This window comes from Odocoileus virginianus, chromosome 12 (assembly GCF_023699985.2).
Source record: "Odocoileus virginianus isolate 20LAN1187 ecotype Illinois chromosome 12, Ovbor_1.2, whole genome shotgun sequence".
Lineage (NCBI taxonomy): Eukaryota > Metazoa > Chordata > Mammalia > Artiodactyla > Cervidae > Odocoileus > Odocoileus virginianus.
Window position 1 is genome coordinate 53,967,019 of NC_069685.1, and position 15,800 is coordinate 53,982,818.

General features: G+C 48.9%; 1 protein-coding gene across 3 annotated transcripts in view; it reads left to right on the forward strand.

Annotated features, from left to right (window-relative positions):
• Positions 1–15,800, forward strand: part of NOS1 (nitric oxide synthase 1) — a 121,092-nt gene that overhangs the window by 93,197 nt on the left and 12,095 nt on the right. For all 3 annotated transcript variants that reach the window (XM_070475306.1, XM_070475307.1, XM_070475304.1), the window contains exons 18-24: positions 1,717–1,891; positions 2,622–2,760; positions 3,298–3,376; positions 10,125–10,318; positions 12,034–12,203; positions 13,253–13,463; positions 14,305–14,392. In XM_070475306.1, the coding sequence (XP_070331407.1) occupies positions 1,717–1,891; positions 2,622–2,760; positions 3,298–3,376; positions 10,125–10,318; positions 12,034–12,203; positions 13,253–13,463; positions 14,305–14,392 (1,056 nt within the window). The remainder of the gene's footprint in view (positions 1–1,716; positions 1,892–2,621; positions 2,761–3,297; positions 3,377–10,124; positions 10,319–12,033; positions 12,204–13,252; positions 13,464–14,304; positions 14,393–15,800) is intronic.

Consider the following 15,800-nt stretch of genomic DNA (forward strand, 5'->3'; position numbering starts at 1 on the left):
CCCATCTCAAGCTCATTCTCCAATAGCAAGAGGGTCCCTTCCCAACTTGCTCTGCTGTTTTCCCCTCATCCCCCATTGCAGTCTTTCATGCGATGGCTGGCTCCATCATTCTTTAACAAGAAAGAGATTCCGGGACAGAGTCAGACTCTGTAAGGAGCCAGTTAAACAGCTCCACTCCTTGACTTGTCTGAAATGACAGTCGCCCACAGGATAGTCACATTCCAACCTGGAAAAAAAAAAACGCAAGTTGGGGTGTTGTTCGTATCCCACTTGTTCACTTGTCCATCTAGGGCCAGTGAGGTCAAGACCCACAGCCAGGACCAAGTCCTGGAAGTGTGATGTCAAGTCTCCGCAGGACTGGGGGGTCATCTGGGATACAGCCCTCCACTTCCCAGACTTCAGAAAATTCTCATTAACTTGACCCCCATCAATTCAAACACCAACATTTTCTTGTGGCATCTATGCAAACAGACATTTTTTTTAAATTAAACTTTTTTATTTTGTACTGGGGTATAGCCAGTTAACAAGTGTTGTGGTAGTTTCAGGTGAGCAGTGAAGGGACTGAGCCATATATATACATATGTCCATTCTCCCCCAAGCTCCCCCAAACTCTCCTCTCATCCAGGCTGCCACATAGCATTGAGCAGCATTTCACATGCTATACAGTAGGTCCTTGTTGTATTCATTTTAAATATAGCAGAGTGTATATGTCCATTCCAAGCAAAGAGGCTTTGTGAAACAAATCAATTTCACAGACACTGCAAAGGGTGGAGCCAGCATATCTATAAATCTTTCAATCCCTTTTAGAAGAACCTGTTTACACACCAACACTGGAATGTATTAATGACAGGTTCTTCTGATCTCCTTGTTAGCACATGTCCCCAAGAACTGTTATGCTAGAGTTTTCATTCCCTTTATACTTGAAACTAATTTAGTTGTATCCTGAGTAGAGTCAAGTCTTCCACTGATGTATTGAGTTGGCCAAAAAGTTCATTCAGGGTTTTTCGTGATGTCTTACAGAAAAACTCAAACAAACTTTTTCGCTAATCCAGTAGATTTATTGCCCCAATTAGTCCAGCTTAGAAAGGGACACTCAAGAAATAGCCAATGGTCCTGGGTCACCCATCCTCCTAAGGACCAACTGGGAGTTTTCTCCTGAGAACAGTGGTACCTAGCAGAGACCAGAAGGAAGGGAGAGCAGGGTTTAGGGGCTCCCAGGCTTAAAGATGGCCTTCTCCACATGGGTGTGGGGTGGTCTAACCACCAGAAGCTAAACACTGCCCTTCTGAGGTACCAGTTGTCTTTATCTGCTTGGGCAGCCATCACAACGTACCACAGGCTGGGGCCTCGACAACAGGAATTTGTTTCTAACACTTCTGGAAGCTGCAAGTCCAAGACCAAGGCTTCTGGTGAGGCCTGCCTTCCTGGCTTGTAGACATCCTCTTCTTGCTGTGTCCTCACGTGGACCTTCCTCTGTGAGCCTGTCACTGGGGGTGGAAAAGAGAGCTCTCAGGAGCCTCTCCCTCTTCTTAGAAGGATCAGGGCCCCACCCTTTTGACCTCAGTTACCTCCTTGAAGGCCCCATCTCCAAATAGTCACACTGGGGGACAGGGCTTCACATGTGAATTTATGGGGACGTAACAGTCCATGACACCAGAACCCCTGCTGCATTCTCCCCAGCCCCCTATTCTAGACCTTCTGTTGTCTTCTTGGCAGGTTCTCTGTGTTCGGCCTTGGCTCACGGGCATACCCTCACTTCTGCGCCTTTGGACACGCCGTGGACACCCTCCTGGAAGAGCTTGGAGGAGAGAGGATCCTGAAGATGAGGGAGGGGGATGAGCTCTGTGGGCAGGAAGAGGCTTTCAGGACCTGGGCTAAGAAGGTCTTCAAGGTAACCATCTGCCCCAACCTTAGAGACCCATGGGGAGGAGTCATGTCCCCAGGGACCCCCAAGGACAGATCACCTAAACCATCAGAAATAGAAAAAACTTGAGAAAATCTTTGGTACTTCCCTTATGTATCCAACCAGGAGACAGCTTTAAACAAGTCAGATGACTTTGGGTGGTCCTGAGACACATTTTCCACCTGGAATCCAGCCTCCTGTATTAAGGGCAAAGAGTTGGTCTATAAAAAATTATAGAGCCTTGGAATTTTAGAGTCATCCTTCACTCACAGTCCATAGACAAGTAAATAAAAACCATACAGTTGGTTAACCAATCCAGGGGGCCATGCCTCGGGCTGGATCTCAGATCTCACCAATCTGTCTGCTTTGACAATCTTGTTCCTCTGATGCTAGGTCTGCAACGACCTGTACGGTAGCCACTGGCCACACGTGGTCATTTAGATTTAAGTGTAAACTGTTTAGCATTCATGATGAATGGATGAACAAAATGTAGTGTGTCCCTGCAATGGAATGTTCAAGCACAACAAGGAATGAAGTACTGATGAATACATGTGCTACCCAGACACAAAAGGACACTTACCGTCTGAGTCCATGTAGATGAAGCATCCAGAACAGGCAAATTCAGAGAGACAAGAAGTAGGCTAGTGATTCCCAGGGGCGGGGGAGGCGGGGAGAGGAAACTGGGAGTGACTCCTAACGGGTATAATGTGTGCCGCAGGCAGCCTGTGATGTGTTCTGCGTGGGTGATGACGTCAACATTGAGAAGGCGAACAACTCCCTCATCAGCAATGACCGCAGCTGGAAGAGGAACAAGTTCCGTCTCACCTACGTGGCGGAAGCTCCGGAACTCACACAAGGTACCTCCTACCACCCGCCGGGAGAGACATCCAAGACCCTGGGGTGGGGAGGGGAGACGGCAGTTCTCACCTCCGAAAGGCCCTTAGAGAAGGTGGGCTTCGTTGCTTCGGTCTCCCTCGCAGTGCATACGTGTGTGCTCAGTCGCTTCAGTCGTGTCCAGCTCTTTGCAACCCCATGGACCGTAGCCCACCAGCCTCCTCTGTCCATGGGTTCTTCTGGCAAGAGTACTGGAGTGGGTTGCCATGCCCACCTCCACCCAAATAAACACGTGCAGGCCACCCAAATAAACACGCTGTTGCTGCTCTGGGCTTTCTCTCTAGCCCTGCAGCATGTTACCCTAAACCTCCTCTTCTCTGCTAAGTTCAGCCAGGTTTGCTTTCTGTTCTGCTGTATCCACAACCACCCACCCCAGTGCCTGTCTGACCTCTTTTCTTTTATCTCTTTGCTTCACTCCAGAGGGTCAGGAGAAGCTGGAGACTCTGTGTTGACAACTGTTCTACCCCATCTCAGGAGCACCTTTGTTCTTCTCCCCCCAGGTCTATCCAATGTCCACAAAAAGCGGGTCTCAGCCGCTCGACTCCTCAGCCGCCAAAACCTTCAGAGTCCAAAATCCAGGTAGGAACATCCTGGTTCCCTCGGGTTCCCCGCCTCTGCCCTAGATGCCACCCACAGCAAGGAATGAACCCTCGTTGGCTCTAGGGACTGACTTCCTATTACCATTGGAAGGGTCCTCCAGACCCTCTTTGCTGCCTTGCAGCATCTTGGCTTCCTGCTTTCCATTTGCCAAGCTCCAACGTGCAGGGATGAAAAAAGTAACTGGTTGGGACATCCCTGGTGATCCAGTGGTTAAGGCTCCAGGTTTCCACAGCAGGGGGTGCAGGTTTGATCCCTGGTCGGGGAACTAAAATCCCACAAGCCACTTGGTACAGCCAAAAAGAAAAGAAAAAAAAAAAAAATGAATGGTGACGATCTCTGTGAAAAGGGGAAAGAGAAAGGTTTTATGAGGAATTTTTTTTAATAGAGACCACACCTTCGTCAAACTCCTAATATTCACTCTAATGTGTACCTTAGTCAGAAATCACTTAGTCCAGACAGCTCATCTTTGCGGATAATTCTTCTCTGGTGCCCTGAGAAATGCCTGCTCAGTCTCTACTTTAAGTCCTTTGGGAGGACGGGAGGTTTATTAACCTACAAAACAGCCCCTTCTGTGTTCTGAGGTCCCAGTTGTTAGAAATTCTCTTCCTATTGCTTATAACCAAAGCTTGTGTTCCTAGCACTTCCATTTTGGTCCTATGTTACACTCTCCGGTGACACCTAAAACAAAGTCACTTCTTCCAAATGAGAGAGCTGCCAATAGCCAAGGACAGCAAGCCACTCTCCCTGATCCTTGTTCCTTCCAACTGTTTCTCCTGGGACCCGGTTTCCCAGACCTTTTGCTGTAGTAGAAGGACACTCTGTCCTACTGGAAATGTCATCCTCGGACCTGGTCCCAGCGCAGTGGAGGTCCTGTGATCACTGCCAAGTGCGCCGAGGCTATTATTACCATCCTCAGTCCGGACAGGAGGTGCTAAAGTGGCCCAGGGTTGTCCTAACAGCCTTGCCGCTCTCCCATTAAGCTTATGTCCTTTCTGCTCTCGGACCTGAATCTTTTCAAAATGATCAGGCCAGATCTCTGCATCACTCCATATGTAAGTACATTTTTTAGCAGTTACAAAAGTCTTTGCCTGAATCCCCATCGGATGGACTCTTCTTCACTTAGCAGTTCTAGCCCATGAAGTTCTTTTGAGATCTTCGTTCTTTGCATAGCGTGGTGCAAAGGATGGCCTCTCGAGCCAGACCACCCTGGGTTCTTACCCCGGTGCTGCCATCCTCCAGCCCTGTGACCTTGGACAAGTCCCTTAGGCCTTCAGAACACCTGTCTCATTACCTAAAATGAGAACTAGTACTTATCTAGTAATTTTTGTGTTCCGAGCACAGTTTTGAGGTCTCTCTGTGCAGGCTCTCCCAGAGTTCGGAACAGCCCAGGAAATAGGTACTGTTATCACCCATGTTTTAAATAGGAAAAATGACAATTAGAAAATGCAAGTGACCTTTTTAAGGTCACACAGACTCAGTTCTCTGACTCCACAGTCAAAACGCCAGATGGCTATACCTGTGGCATCAACAGCATCACAAGACTGCTATATTAAAAACAACACACACAAAGCAGCTAGGGTATCCTATGTTTCTGTTACTATCCTTTATCCATCCCAGTTTCATACATCTACACATTTCAATATGTGTGCTTTCTATGTGGATATAAAACCTTTTCTTCAGTTCAACTATAGTTGATTTACAATGTTGCATTAATTTCTGTTGTACAGTAAAGTGATTCAGTTATACATGTACATATACATTCTTTTTAAATATTCTCTCTTATTATGGTTTATCACAGGATATTGAATATAATCCCCTGTGCCATACAGCAGGAACTTGTTTATCCATTCTACATAAAAAAGCTACTTCTGTGAATGCCAACCTCCCACTCTATCCTTCCCCAAACCCGTTACCCCCTTGGCAACGAAAAGTCTGTTCTCTATGCTTGGATGTAAAACTTATGATAAAGTGGTCAATATGGTCAACAGAATGGAGCCCCAGAGCGCTCATGTTCTCCCCCAGACCCTAAAACACTGAAGAAATGGATTGGGAAATTAATGTAATTGAATAATTAGTTACATGTAATATTCAGAGCATGATAATCTCTGATATATTGGGTTGGCCCAAAAGTGAATGAACTTTCTGGCCAACCCAATAGAAAGGGACTCTATATTTGAAATACACATCTTACTCCCTATTTCTGTCCCATGGAAAAGTACAATCTCAGTGGCATTGGAAAAGAAGGGACTAAGAATCTACTGAACATTTCTCTCAGCTACCAACCATGAAAGACCAGATGATAAAAATTACTCCCAAACCATAGCACATAAAAAGCCAGGTAATTTGCAAATGTTTTGATCTAAGCTGGACCAAGTCCCAGAATAAACACCCCCCACCCCCCACCACCAAACCATCCACCTCTGGAAAGGGCAGCTGACTCTGTGCTGAGTGACTTGCAAGAGGGCATTTCAGAAAGGTTAGTAACCAGAAGATAGTATTAAAATCAGTTATGGATTAGCTTTAAAAGAATCAAATGGGTCTCAGTGTTTAACCCTTTAAAACCAGACTCCACAGCACTACCTATTTTCAGGCCTTACTACCCTGTCCAGCTTTATAAGGGGTGTGTGTGTGTGTGTGTATGTAAGGATTGAGTAAAAACGTATGACCCTTTCTCCCATCTTCCCCTGCCCACAGCCAAAGTCAAGATGTTTGAGCCAGGAGACCACATAAAGATATTATGAAACACCCTCCCCACCCCGCTCCCACCCATAACAAAAGACCCTTAAGCAAACAAAGTGCTTAAGAGGAAATAAACCACCTTTTGAGGGTAATCCTTGCAACTCTAAAGAGAAAAGCGACTGACTGCAGTTACTGCCTGGCCAGGAAATAAACTTTTCTGTGTGCGGCAAGTAGCAAACAATACAGAAAAGAGTATACTGGAGCACTGATGGGTGGGATATGGGCCACATGAGTCCTAGAAGTCAGGAGGAGGAGGGGAGACACTGGGTCGGCTTTAGATAAGATAGAGAACAGACAGGGCCATCTAGGAGCAAGGATGCTGAAAGGGCCCGAGTGCTGTGGCGCCATCAGAGAAAGATGGGACATTGTAATGGAGAGTTCTGCATGGGAATACGCTCAGTTTCCAGCTCCTCTTGGATAAAATCACTTCTTTCCAGCCTTCCCCATCTCAACACAGGACATCAACATTCAGTGTAAGCCCCAAACTCAGGCTTCCTCTCTGCCTCCTCTGTCTCCCTCCTAATATCCATCCAACTCTCAGCTGATACAGTGGGCTTGTCTTTCAAATACATTTCAGATCTACAGCCGCCACCATAAGACAGGCCACAATCATCTGTGGTCTGAGGGCCTCCCAAAGCCAACTTGTCTTTCTTGTTTCTTGCCTTTTTTCTCAAAGATTCATCTTCCAAATAGCAGCCAGACTAATCTTTTAAGAACATAAATGGAAACCCATCCTCCTGAAGCTTCATACCCTCCAATGGCTTCCCACTGATCTCAGGAAACCTCCAACCTCCTTGCCTGGACAGATTACAATGAGACCCTCCTGATCTGGCCTCTTCCTAGCTCTCTGACCTCCTCCTGTGCCACTCAGCCCTGTGTTGACCCCCTTCCAAACCCTCCAGCCTTCTTTCCCATCTTCGGATGTGTCATGCTTTTTCCACCTCAGGGCCTTTGCATGTACTGCTACCCCTTTCAGGAAACTCTTCCCCCAAATTTTTGCATGTCCCCTCCTCCTCATCGTTCAGATCTCTGCTCCAACATCAAATCACCAGCGAGGCCTCCCCGACCATCCTTATCTGCTGGTTACTGAGCCCACTGCCCCCAACCTGTCAGCACCCACCCATCCACATCACCAGCCCCATCCATGATCTTTTTCAGTTGCTTCTCAGTGAGAATGGGGCCCTGTGTTTTCTTTATCCATCACTCTCTCATCAGTGCCTAGAAAGTGTTAACAAATTTGTTGAAGCTATGAGCCTTATCACCTCAAACTGCTCACAAGAGACCATGTTTACTCTTTTCATTGATGAATGAATGAACATGAGCTGTTTCCCACCGCCCCCCACCCCTTTAAATGCTGGATGTTAGCAGACTGTTCTTTCCCCTGTAAACCTGTCATTGAACCATTGCTAACTGTGTGTGTGCATGAGTGACTGTTTATGCGTGCAATGTTGCTGTAGGTGGATGTAAATACGTCACAAGCAGACCATACTCAGGGGACGGGCATTTGAATGGCTGTTGCCTTTCCAATGCTACCTTTTTTCCCCTCTCCAAATACTTACTTTTTTTTAAGCTTGGGAAAGGACTTTTTTTTTTTTTTTGCCCGCACCATGTGGCATGCTGGATCCTCTTTCCCCGACCAGGGATTGAACTCATGCCCCCTGCAGTAGATGTGTGGACTCTTAATCACTAGACTTCCAGGGAAGTCCTTCCCCTAATACTTTCTGACAACCCATGTATATCCCAAGCTTTTTAAAAAAAAAAAAAAGAAAAAGATTAGAAAGTCCCATACTTAGAAATCCCCAGCAGAACAGAGATATAAGACAGTAGGTCTCCAGGCTAGTGCTACCCACTGGGGGATCAGCTCCCGGCAAAGCTTCAAGGACCAGCCCACAGAGCGGTCCTCAGGCCATGCAGCCATTCACTGCGGGGGTTCTCCAGTCAGAGGCGTGCGCAGTGTCCGTGGTCCAACTCCCAGCAGAGCCTGACCCCCACCTCGTGGTCCACAGGCCAGGTCCATCCTCATCCCTGCCCCTTCTCTGCCTGACCACCCTCAGCCGCGTTCAAGAGGACTTAGTGGAAACGGCTGTGAGCACAAGCCAGCTCAGCAAGTTTGGGTCCTCCACGTTTCTATTTTGTACTGGCCATAGGAACAGAGGCAAATATACTTCTGAAAAAAAAAAAAAAAACAACAACAACAACTCGTGATGATCTGGGAGAAAGTGGGAATTGATTTGTGGGCCTTTCAAAGACTTCCCGTGGTTGGCACTGGAGGCTCCCAAATTCTCAACCCCACAGCGCCCCCTGCTGGCTGTCAGCCTCTGCTCAGTCCCTTCCTGGAACTGGCAGGAGGGTGACATGTCTCTCCAGCTCTCCAGGAACCGATAGGTTGGCATGAGCTCAGAGCAGAGTCATTCACGCAAGCCCATTTAATAGATAAGATCAGTGTCCCAGGGAGGGCAAAATCTGCCCAGGGAAGGAGAGTGGGAGCCCAGACCCCCACCACCATCATTCACAATCTCAGTCACCGAGTTCCCCACCCTACTAAGGACAGGGGTGTCGTGCTTCAAGAAAATACACCCAAAAAAGCAGAGATGCCAGCACAACTATTTTTAATAATGGTGGCTATTTGCAGCACAAAAGAACTTTTGGTTGTGCCAAAAACTCCTTCAAATAGCGAGTCCCATTGATCTATTCAAGTGCTGATTTACATACCACGAAGAATGTAGAAACTTCATGTTGAATATCAAGTGTCTCTATCAACTGAAAACCAGTTGGCAAGGAAGAAAAAGCGGATCAGAAAATGCGAATGTAACTCCAAGAATACAAAAAGATTTGATTTACCCAAGTGTAGTCATCAATCCCAAAGTTTTCAGGCATAAAAATGCAGTGTATTGGTACTAAAACTTTAAAAGAACCAGAATAATCCTATTCTGAGGATTCATTCATAGACCTCCTGCACTTGAAATCCAACTATCGAAGGAAAGGGCATGACTCGGCAGGCCTAAACAAGTTTCCCTCTGGGTTTTCTCCTTTGTTCTATAAACTTTATAGTATCAGTGGATTGGGGATAATAAGAACCTGAGCTTAAGGTCAAGCCCTTTTCCCTTTTCCAGGACAAGGTGAGGACCCCAGTTTGCAAAAGGAGGTGAAGCTTTGGATTCCCAGGAGAGGTGGAGTTTCACAGAATGGGGACATCACTGCCACGGCTCCAGTGGGGTTTAGTGGTTCCTGGTAGAAATCGGGTATCAAAAATAGAGCCTGTTCCAGCAGCTGGTTCCTTCAATCGATAAATATTTCTTGAGTATCTACTGTCCTAGGTGCTAGGACATGCAGTGTCCTAGGTGCTAGAATAGAGCAGTGGAGAAAATAGACAAGTTCCTTGCCCTCTAGAGTTTAGGCAGATTCCTAGTCCCCTCTATTGTCCTCAGGGTGGGGATGGAGAAGGGGCAGGCAGAGAGACAGACCACATGCCATAGGATGGAGTAAACTCTCCATTCTATGGAGTTTGGTAAGCGCTGTGGAGAAAAGGAAAACAGGGACAGGAAGTCAGAAAAGCAAAAGGAAGTCCAAAAGCAAAAAAGCAAAGATTCACCCTGGGACTGAATCTCAGGGTGCTCCAATGTCCAGAGTTAGGGGAGATGAGATGGAACCAACAAAGGGGACTGAGGAAGAGCAGCCAGAGAAGAGACGAGGAGCGCCTGGGGAGCTGGAGAGAAGGGGATTGAGGAGGAGGAAGTGAGAAGCCACGTCCAGTACTGCTCTGATGAGCACAGTGAGCGCTGGGAACTGGCTGTTGGGTTTGCAAAGAGGAGCTCGTGGGTGACCTTGCTGAAACCTGCCCTGTGGAACTGCTAGGGGTGGAAGTCTGATTGGCCTGAGCCCCAAGGAGAGTGGAAGGAGGGGAGGTGTAGCCGCAAAGACAGAGGAGCAAAGAGAAGGGGCACAAGCTGGTGGCCCTCAGCCTGTGTTCCCCGACCCTTCCCTCCAGTCGATCGACCATCTTCGTGCGTCTCCACACCAACGGGAATCAGGAGCTGCAGTACCAGCCCGGGGACCACCTGGGCGTCTTCCCCGGCAACCACGAGGATCTGGTGAATGCCCTGATCGAGCGACTGGAGGATGCCCCCCCTGTCAACCAGCTGGTGAAGGTGGAGCTGCTGGAGGAGCGGAACACGGCTTTGGGTAACTATGGCCAAGCTAGTACCCCACCCAGCCACTCTCAAGGGCCGTTTCCTTCTCCCAGGAGTCCCAGGGTCTGTCTGGGCCTTCCCTTCCCCAGCGGGTATCCAGGGAAGAGGAAACCCATTCTTCCCAGTTGCCAGTCCAGGCAGGAGAGTGGGTCTCTGTCACCCCCAGCTTATGAGACTGAAGGCTCCCCTTCCTCATGGCTGAATAACCTTGACCCAACTAGCTGAGCAAGTGTCCATTTAAGCCAGGACACCGATGGTTCACCCTTGAGGGAAAGAGTCTTACCTTCCTTCATCGGCTAGACACCAATCTTAGCAAAGGCTACTTGTCTGACTTCCTTCATCACCCCAGCCTCACCACCCACTGAGAGAAATAGCAGCTGAAGTCCACTTCTACCTTCCCTTAGAATCCAAAAGCACTATATGAAGTTCAGTGGCCCATTGGGATTGAACCTGATTTCTGATATCATTAGATCAAGTCCCAGCCTGTCTGGGGGACCACCCTTGACATTCCTATTAAAGAACTTTGCAAGGCAAATGGGTCTACGTGCTTCATCTCAGTAGTCGTGAGTGAGCTCAGGACTTAAGGAACTGCAGTGACCACATGTGGTAGCCCATGATACAGTGACACATCTCCTCTACAAGGGAGCCAGGACATAAAGTCAGGGCAGAATGTGAAAACAATGCGTAGTCAAAACCATGCTGAAAAGGAAGGTACCGCTTTGGAGAGACACACCTGCTCTTATGAAATCCGACCCAGCCAGTTCTTCCTCCACGTTGGGCCAGTACTTTCTATCTTAAGTTGAGCTCCTGATGGAGCAAAGGCTTGTGTGCAGGGACTCTATTGGACTGAAGTGCACAGAGGCAGTAGTTCAAACATGGTCTGGAGCCGTACTGCCTGACTTTATGAATGTGAGCTGTGTTGTTGCGCACGGTCGCGTCTGACTCTCTGTGACCCTAGGGGCTGTAACCCACCAGCCTCCTCTGTCCATGGGATCCTCCAGGCAAGGGTACTGTGGAACAGGTTGCCATTCCCTTCTCTAGGGGATCTTCCCAAACCAGAGATGGAACCCACATCTCCTGCATTGGCAGGGGGGGGTTCTTCACTAGCGCCACCTGGTGACCTTGGGCAAATCCCTTAACTTCTCTGTGCTTCCCTTTTCTCAACTGCAAAGTGGAGATAATGATAGCACCCACCACCTAGGATTGTGGCAAGGATTAAAAGTTACTGATAGAAAGTGCTGAGGAAACGACGTGGTGCATAGGAAGGGCTAGGTAAGTGTTTGGCATGTTTGGCATTTTAAATGCTAGAATCCCACTTAGAGCGGCAAAAGGCTGACACCGTGAGAAGAGAGGCGGGGAAAATGGATTCATAGTTCGCGCTCAGTTGATGGCTCATTGCTCAGAATATCAAAGGACGGTCTCGTGCTATTTTAATATTTACTCTTAAATTCTGGCACTAGTTTGCTCAGCTGCTTTTGGACATGCTCCTTGCATACAGGAGGCGATCACAGGGTCCCCAGGAAACCTGGCTGTAGATGTGGGATGGAGGTGGCCAGCCAAGGGGTCAGTTGGCTCCGGGGCAGTCAGTTCTTCGGGCCCCATCCTCTGCTCCAGAAGCAGGTCTGGCCTCCCTGACTTGGACCCAAACCCTCAGGGTCCACACTGTCCCCCCCCCACCCATCTCTCACCTCTGTTGTGCCTCTGCAGGGGTTATCAGTAACTGGACCGATGAGCATCGCCTGCCGCCCTGCACCATCTTCCAGGCCTTCAAGTACTACCTGGACATCACCACGCCTCCGACGCCACTGCAGCTGCAGCAGTTTGCCTCCCTGGCCACCAGTGAGAAAGAGAAGCAGCGTCTGCTGGTCCTCAGCAAGGTAGGTCCCTGGCCTCATTCAACCTCACCACCTGCTCCTTGGAGAATTTTATGGTTCCCTGTGGCCTCGCTGGTAAGGAATCTGTCTGCAATGCAGGAGACCTGGGTTCGATCCCTGGGTTGGGAAGATCCCCTGGAGAAGGAAGTGGCAACCCACTCCAGGATTGTTGCCTGGAAAATCCCATGGACAGAGGAGACTGGCAGGCTACAGTTCATGGGGTTGCTGAGTCAGACATGACTAAGCAACTTCACTTCTTCTCTGTGTGGTTATTGCAACAGTGTTTCAGCAGATGGCAGCCTTGAGCGAGGGCTGCCACCATCTAGTTTGCAGGTCTCCATATTAGCTAATCCATTTTGGCTGGACCTGGCCATCTCCCCTCCTTCTAACAAAGGTCTGAAAGGACAAAAGAGCGATCCTGTTGAATCTCCACGTTCTCTCAGCAGAAATTGCTAACGCTTTTTCCTCCTTCCTTTGGAACCCTTGTTGTTGTTCAGCTACTTAGTTGCGTTGGACTCTGCGACCCCACGGGCTGCAGCACACCAGGCTTCCCTGTCCTTCACCATCTCCCAGAGCTTGCTCAAACTCATATCCATTGAGTCAGTGATGCCACTCAACCATCTCGTCCTCTGCCCCCCCTTCTCCTCCTGCCCTGCCAGCATCAGAGTCTTTTCCAGTGAGTCAGTTCTTTGCATCAGATAATAGTATTGTTCTCTTGATTCGCTACCTCCAGCCATTAAAACATATACAGACAACTCTTAGTTCACAGGCCATATGAACAGGTGGTTTGTGGGCTAAAGTTTGCCACCGCCTCATAGCTGTGTGATCGCTATATCCCTCAGTTTCCCCATCAATAAAATAGGGGTGACAACCAGGTTTATTTCATAAGATGAAATAAGTGAAAACTTGGCACAGAATAATTCCTATGTAAGAGTTAACTATGACTATTTTTTAATTTCCCTTCTTCCCTGAACCTCCGCGAGTGAGCATGCCTTGAAAGTTCGCTCCAGGGTCTGGCTGCAGGTTCCCTTCTGTCCCTATCCATGGTGCAGGGTCTGCAGGAGTATGAGGAGTGGAAATGGGGCAAGAACCCCAACATCGTGGAGGTGCTGGAGGAGTTCCCGTCCATCCAGATGCCCTCCACCCTGCTCCTGACCCAGCTGTCCCTGCTGCAGCCTCGCTACTATTCCATCAGCTCCTCCCCGGACATGTACCCCGACGAGGTGCACCTCACCGTGGCCATCGTCTCCTACCGCACCCGAGGTGGGCAGAGGCGCTGGGAGAGCCCCCGGCTTTGCATTTCCCACCCCACTTCCAGGGGCCCCTGGACATCTTCCTAAACCTCTTTCAAGACCCAAACCCCGGGGAGAAGACCCACCCCCCTCCAAGGTCGGGAAAACTGGGAGAGGAACCAGTGCAGCAAACTGTCCCCTTAGGCAGAGCCAGCTCCGTGCAGAGTTAGGGAAGAAGTGAGCTGTGCATTTGGAAGCCTCTGCTCCCAAAGCCCAAGACCCCCTTTTACTCCCTTCCCTCCCTGTGTACCCCCAAGGTAGCAGCTGGAACAAACCACCACCCCCTCTTCCCTCAGAGGGGGAGCTCTGTGCTCCATGACACCCAGCTGGTTGGAGGGCAGCCAGATAGCCTGACCTCTGTGCCTGTGTTTTCCATCCTTGGTAAAGAGGTGAAAATGCATGGTGCCTGGGAACTCCCTGGCGGTCCCATGGTTGGGACTGTGGGCTTTCACTGCTGGGGCCCGGGTTCACTCCCTGGTCAGGGAACTGAGATCCTGCAAGCCACAAGGCACAGCCAAAAGAAAAAAAGTGTGCAGTGCCTGAGAGACCGCTGAGACCGCGGTCCTGGCAGGCCCTTGCAGTGGACAGGATTGGAATCCAACTCACCCCCACCCAACAGTTTCACAGCCACGGGCCCACCCCAGCTTTACCATTTCCTCTTCACCATCAGAACAAGGGATCCAGACAGGGAACCCCAAGGCAGAAACTTGGCATCGAGGCTGTGGGCCTCCTGTGCTGGAGGATGGGGAGGCCGGGGATGGGGGAGCGTGAGGGACAGTAGATGAGCCAGATCACCTCGGTTATCCTGTTAGATGGAGAAGGACCAATTCACCACGGCGTGTGCTCCTCCTGGCTCAACCGGATCCAGGCTGACGAAGTGGTGCCCTGTTTCGTGAGAGGGTGAGTAGCAAATGAAAAGAGAGAAGCAGCCATCCCGAATCTGCATCCTGAGGTCCTGAGATGGGGTGGGTGGGGCCGGTGGACCAGCTGAAAGGGTTCTGGAGAGGTGGCCAAGTCAGGCAGGACTGAGATCAACATTCAGCATCACTCCCAGCTGTTAGGCAACAGGCTCACTGGGGCAGAGCAACATAGCAGGAACTAAGTAAGTCCTCTGGTCAAATTCAGGTCAGTGCAACAAATATTTATCAAGTGCATGTCCTGTGCTAGTTGGGGCTGCCATAGACAGCCAGGCAAATGCAGTTTCAGCCTTCAGGGAATTTGCAGGCCAGTGAAATTTCTATCTGAAGCCTGCTGGCCACCCCATGTGTTCGCAGTTTCTTAGAGACCAGGAAGACTTAACCACCCTCCCTGTCAACCACCTTCCCCTTCCAAACTCAGTTTTAAAGGATATTTCTGCCCACAGTTAACAGTACTGTATTGTGCACCTAAAAACATGTTACAAGGATCAGTTTCATGTTAAGTGTTCCTACCACAATCAGTCAATCAAAATATATATAGATAGATAGATAGATAGATAGATAGATAGATAGATAGATATAGATATATAGCCTTAAAAACATAAAAATTTAAAAAATCATTGATATGCCTGAGCTTAGGCCTTCTGTACTTACCTGCTTTGTCAGCTGATAACTTCCCTACCTAAACTGTGGACTTGATAGTCATTTTTCTCAGCTGTGAAGGGTAGAATGGTCATGGTATGGTCCACATACCACCAGCACCAGAATCCCCTGCAGTGCATCAAAAATGCTGAGTCCTGAGCCTAGACTTACTACATTGCCAGCAATCTACACCCACTTTGAACATCCCCACGTGATTCTTTTGTACACTGACATTTGCAGCTCCCAGATTTGGAAAATCTCATAGATGGTTAATTCAGTGGTTCTCAGCCAAGGGTGATTTTGCCCCCCAGGGGCCCTTGGCAAAGTCTGGAGATATTTTTGGCTATCACAGCTGGAGGGTTCTCCTGGCATCTAATAGATAAGAGTCCTGGGTACCAGTCAGTATCCTACAATGCACAGGACAGCCCTCCCTGCTTGGTGGTGGGACTGTATACAGAGAATTGTGCAGCCCCCAATGTCAGGAGGGCTGAGGTAGGCAAGCCCTGCATTTGATCCGTCCCACTCCCTTTGTGGCTTAGTTCAGCAATGTGGATAATTAGAAAGTGGGGTGATGGGCAGATCCTGAGGATCTCCTGTTTGGGGAAATTCCCCAAATTTATGGGATCTCCCAACCATGAAAAGGGCCACCTGACCCCAGCTGAAGAGCTTTGAGTCCCATTGTATTTCTACCCAGATCAGCCATCTGGTTTACCTAAGATCTAACAGAGTTTTTCTTTTTTTTTTTTTTT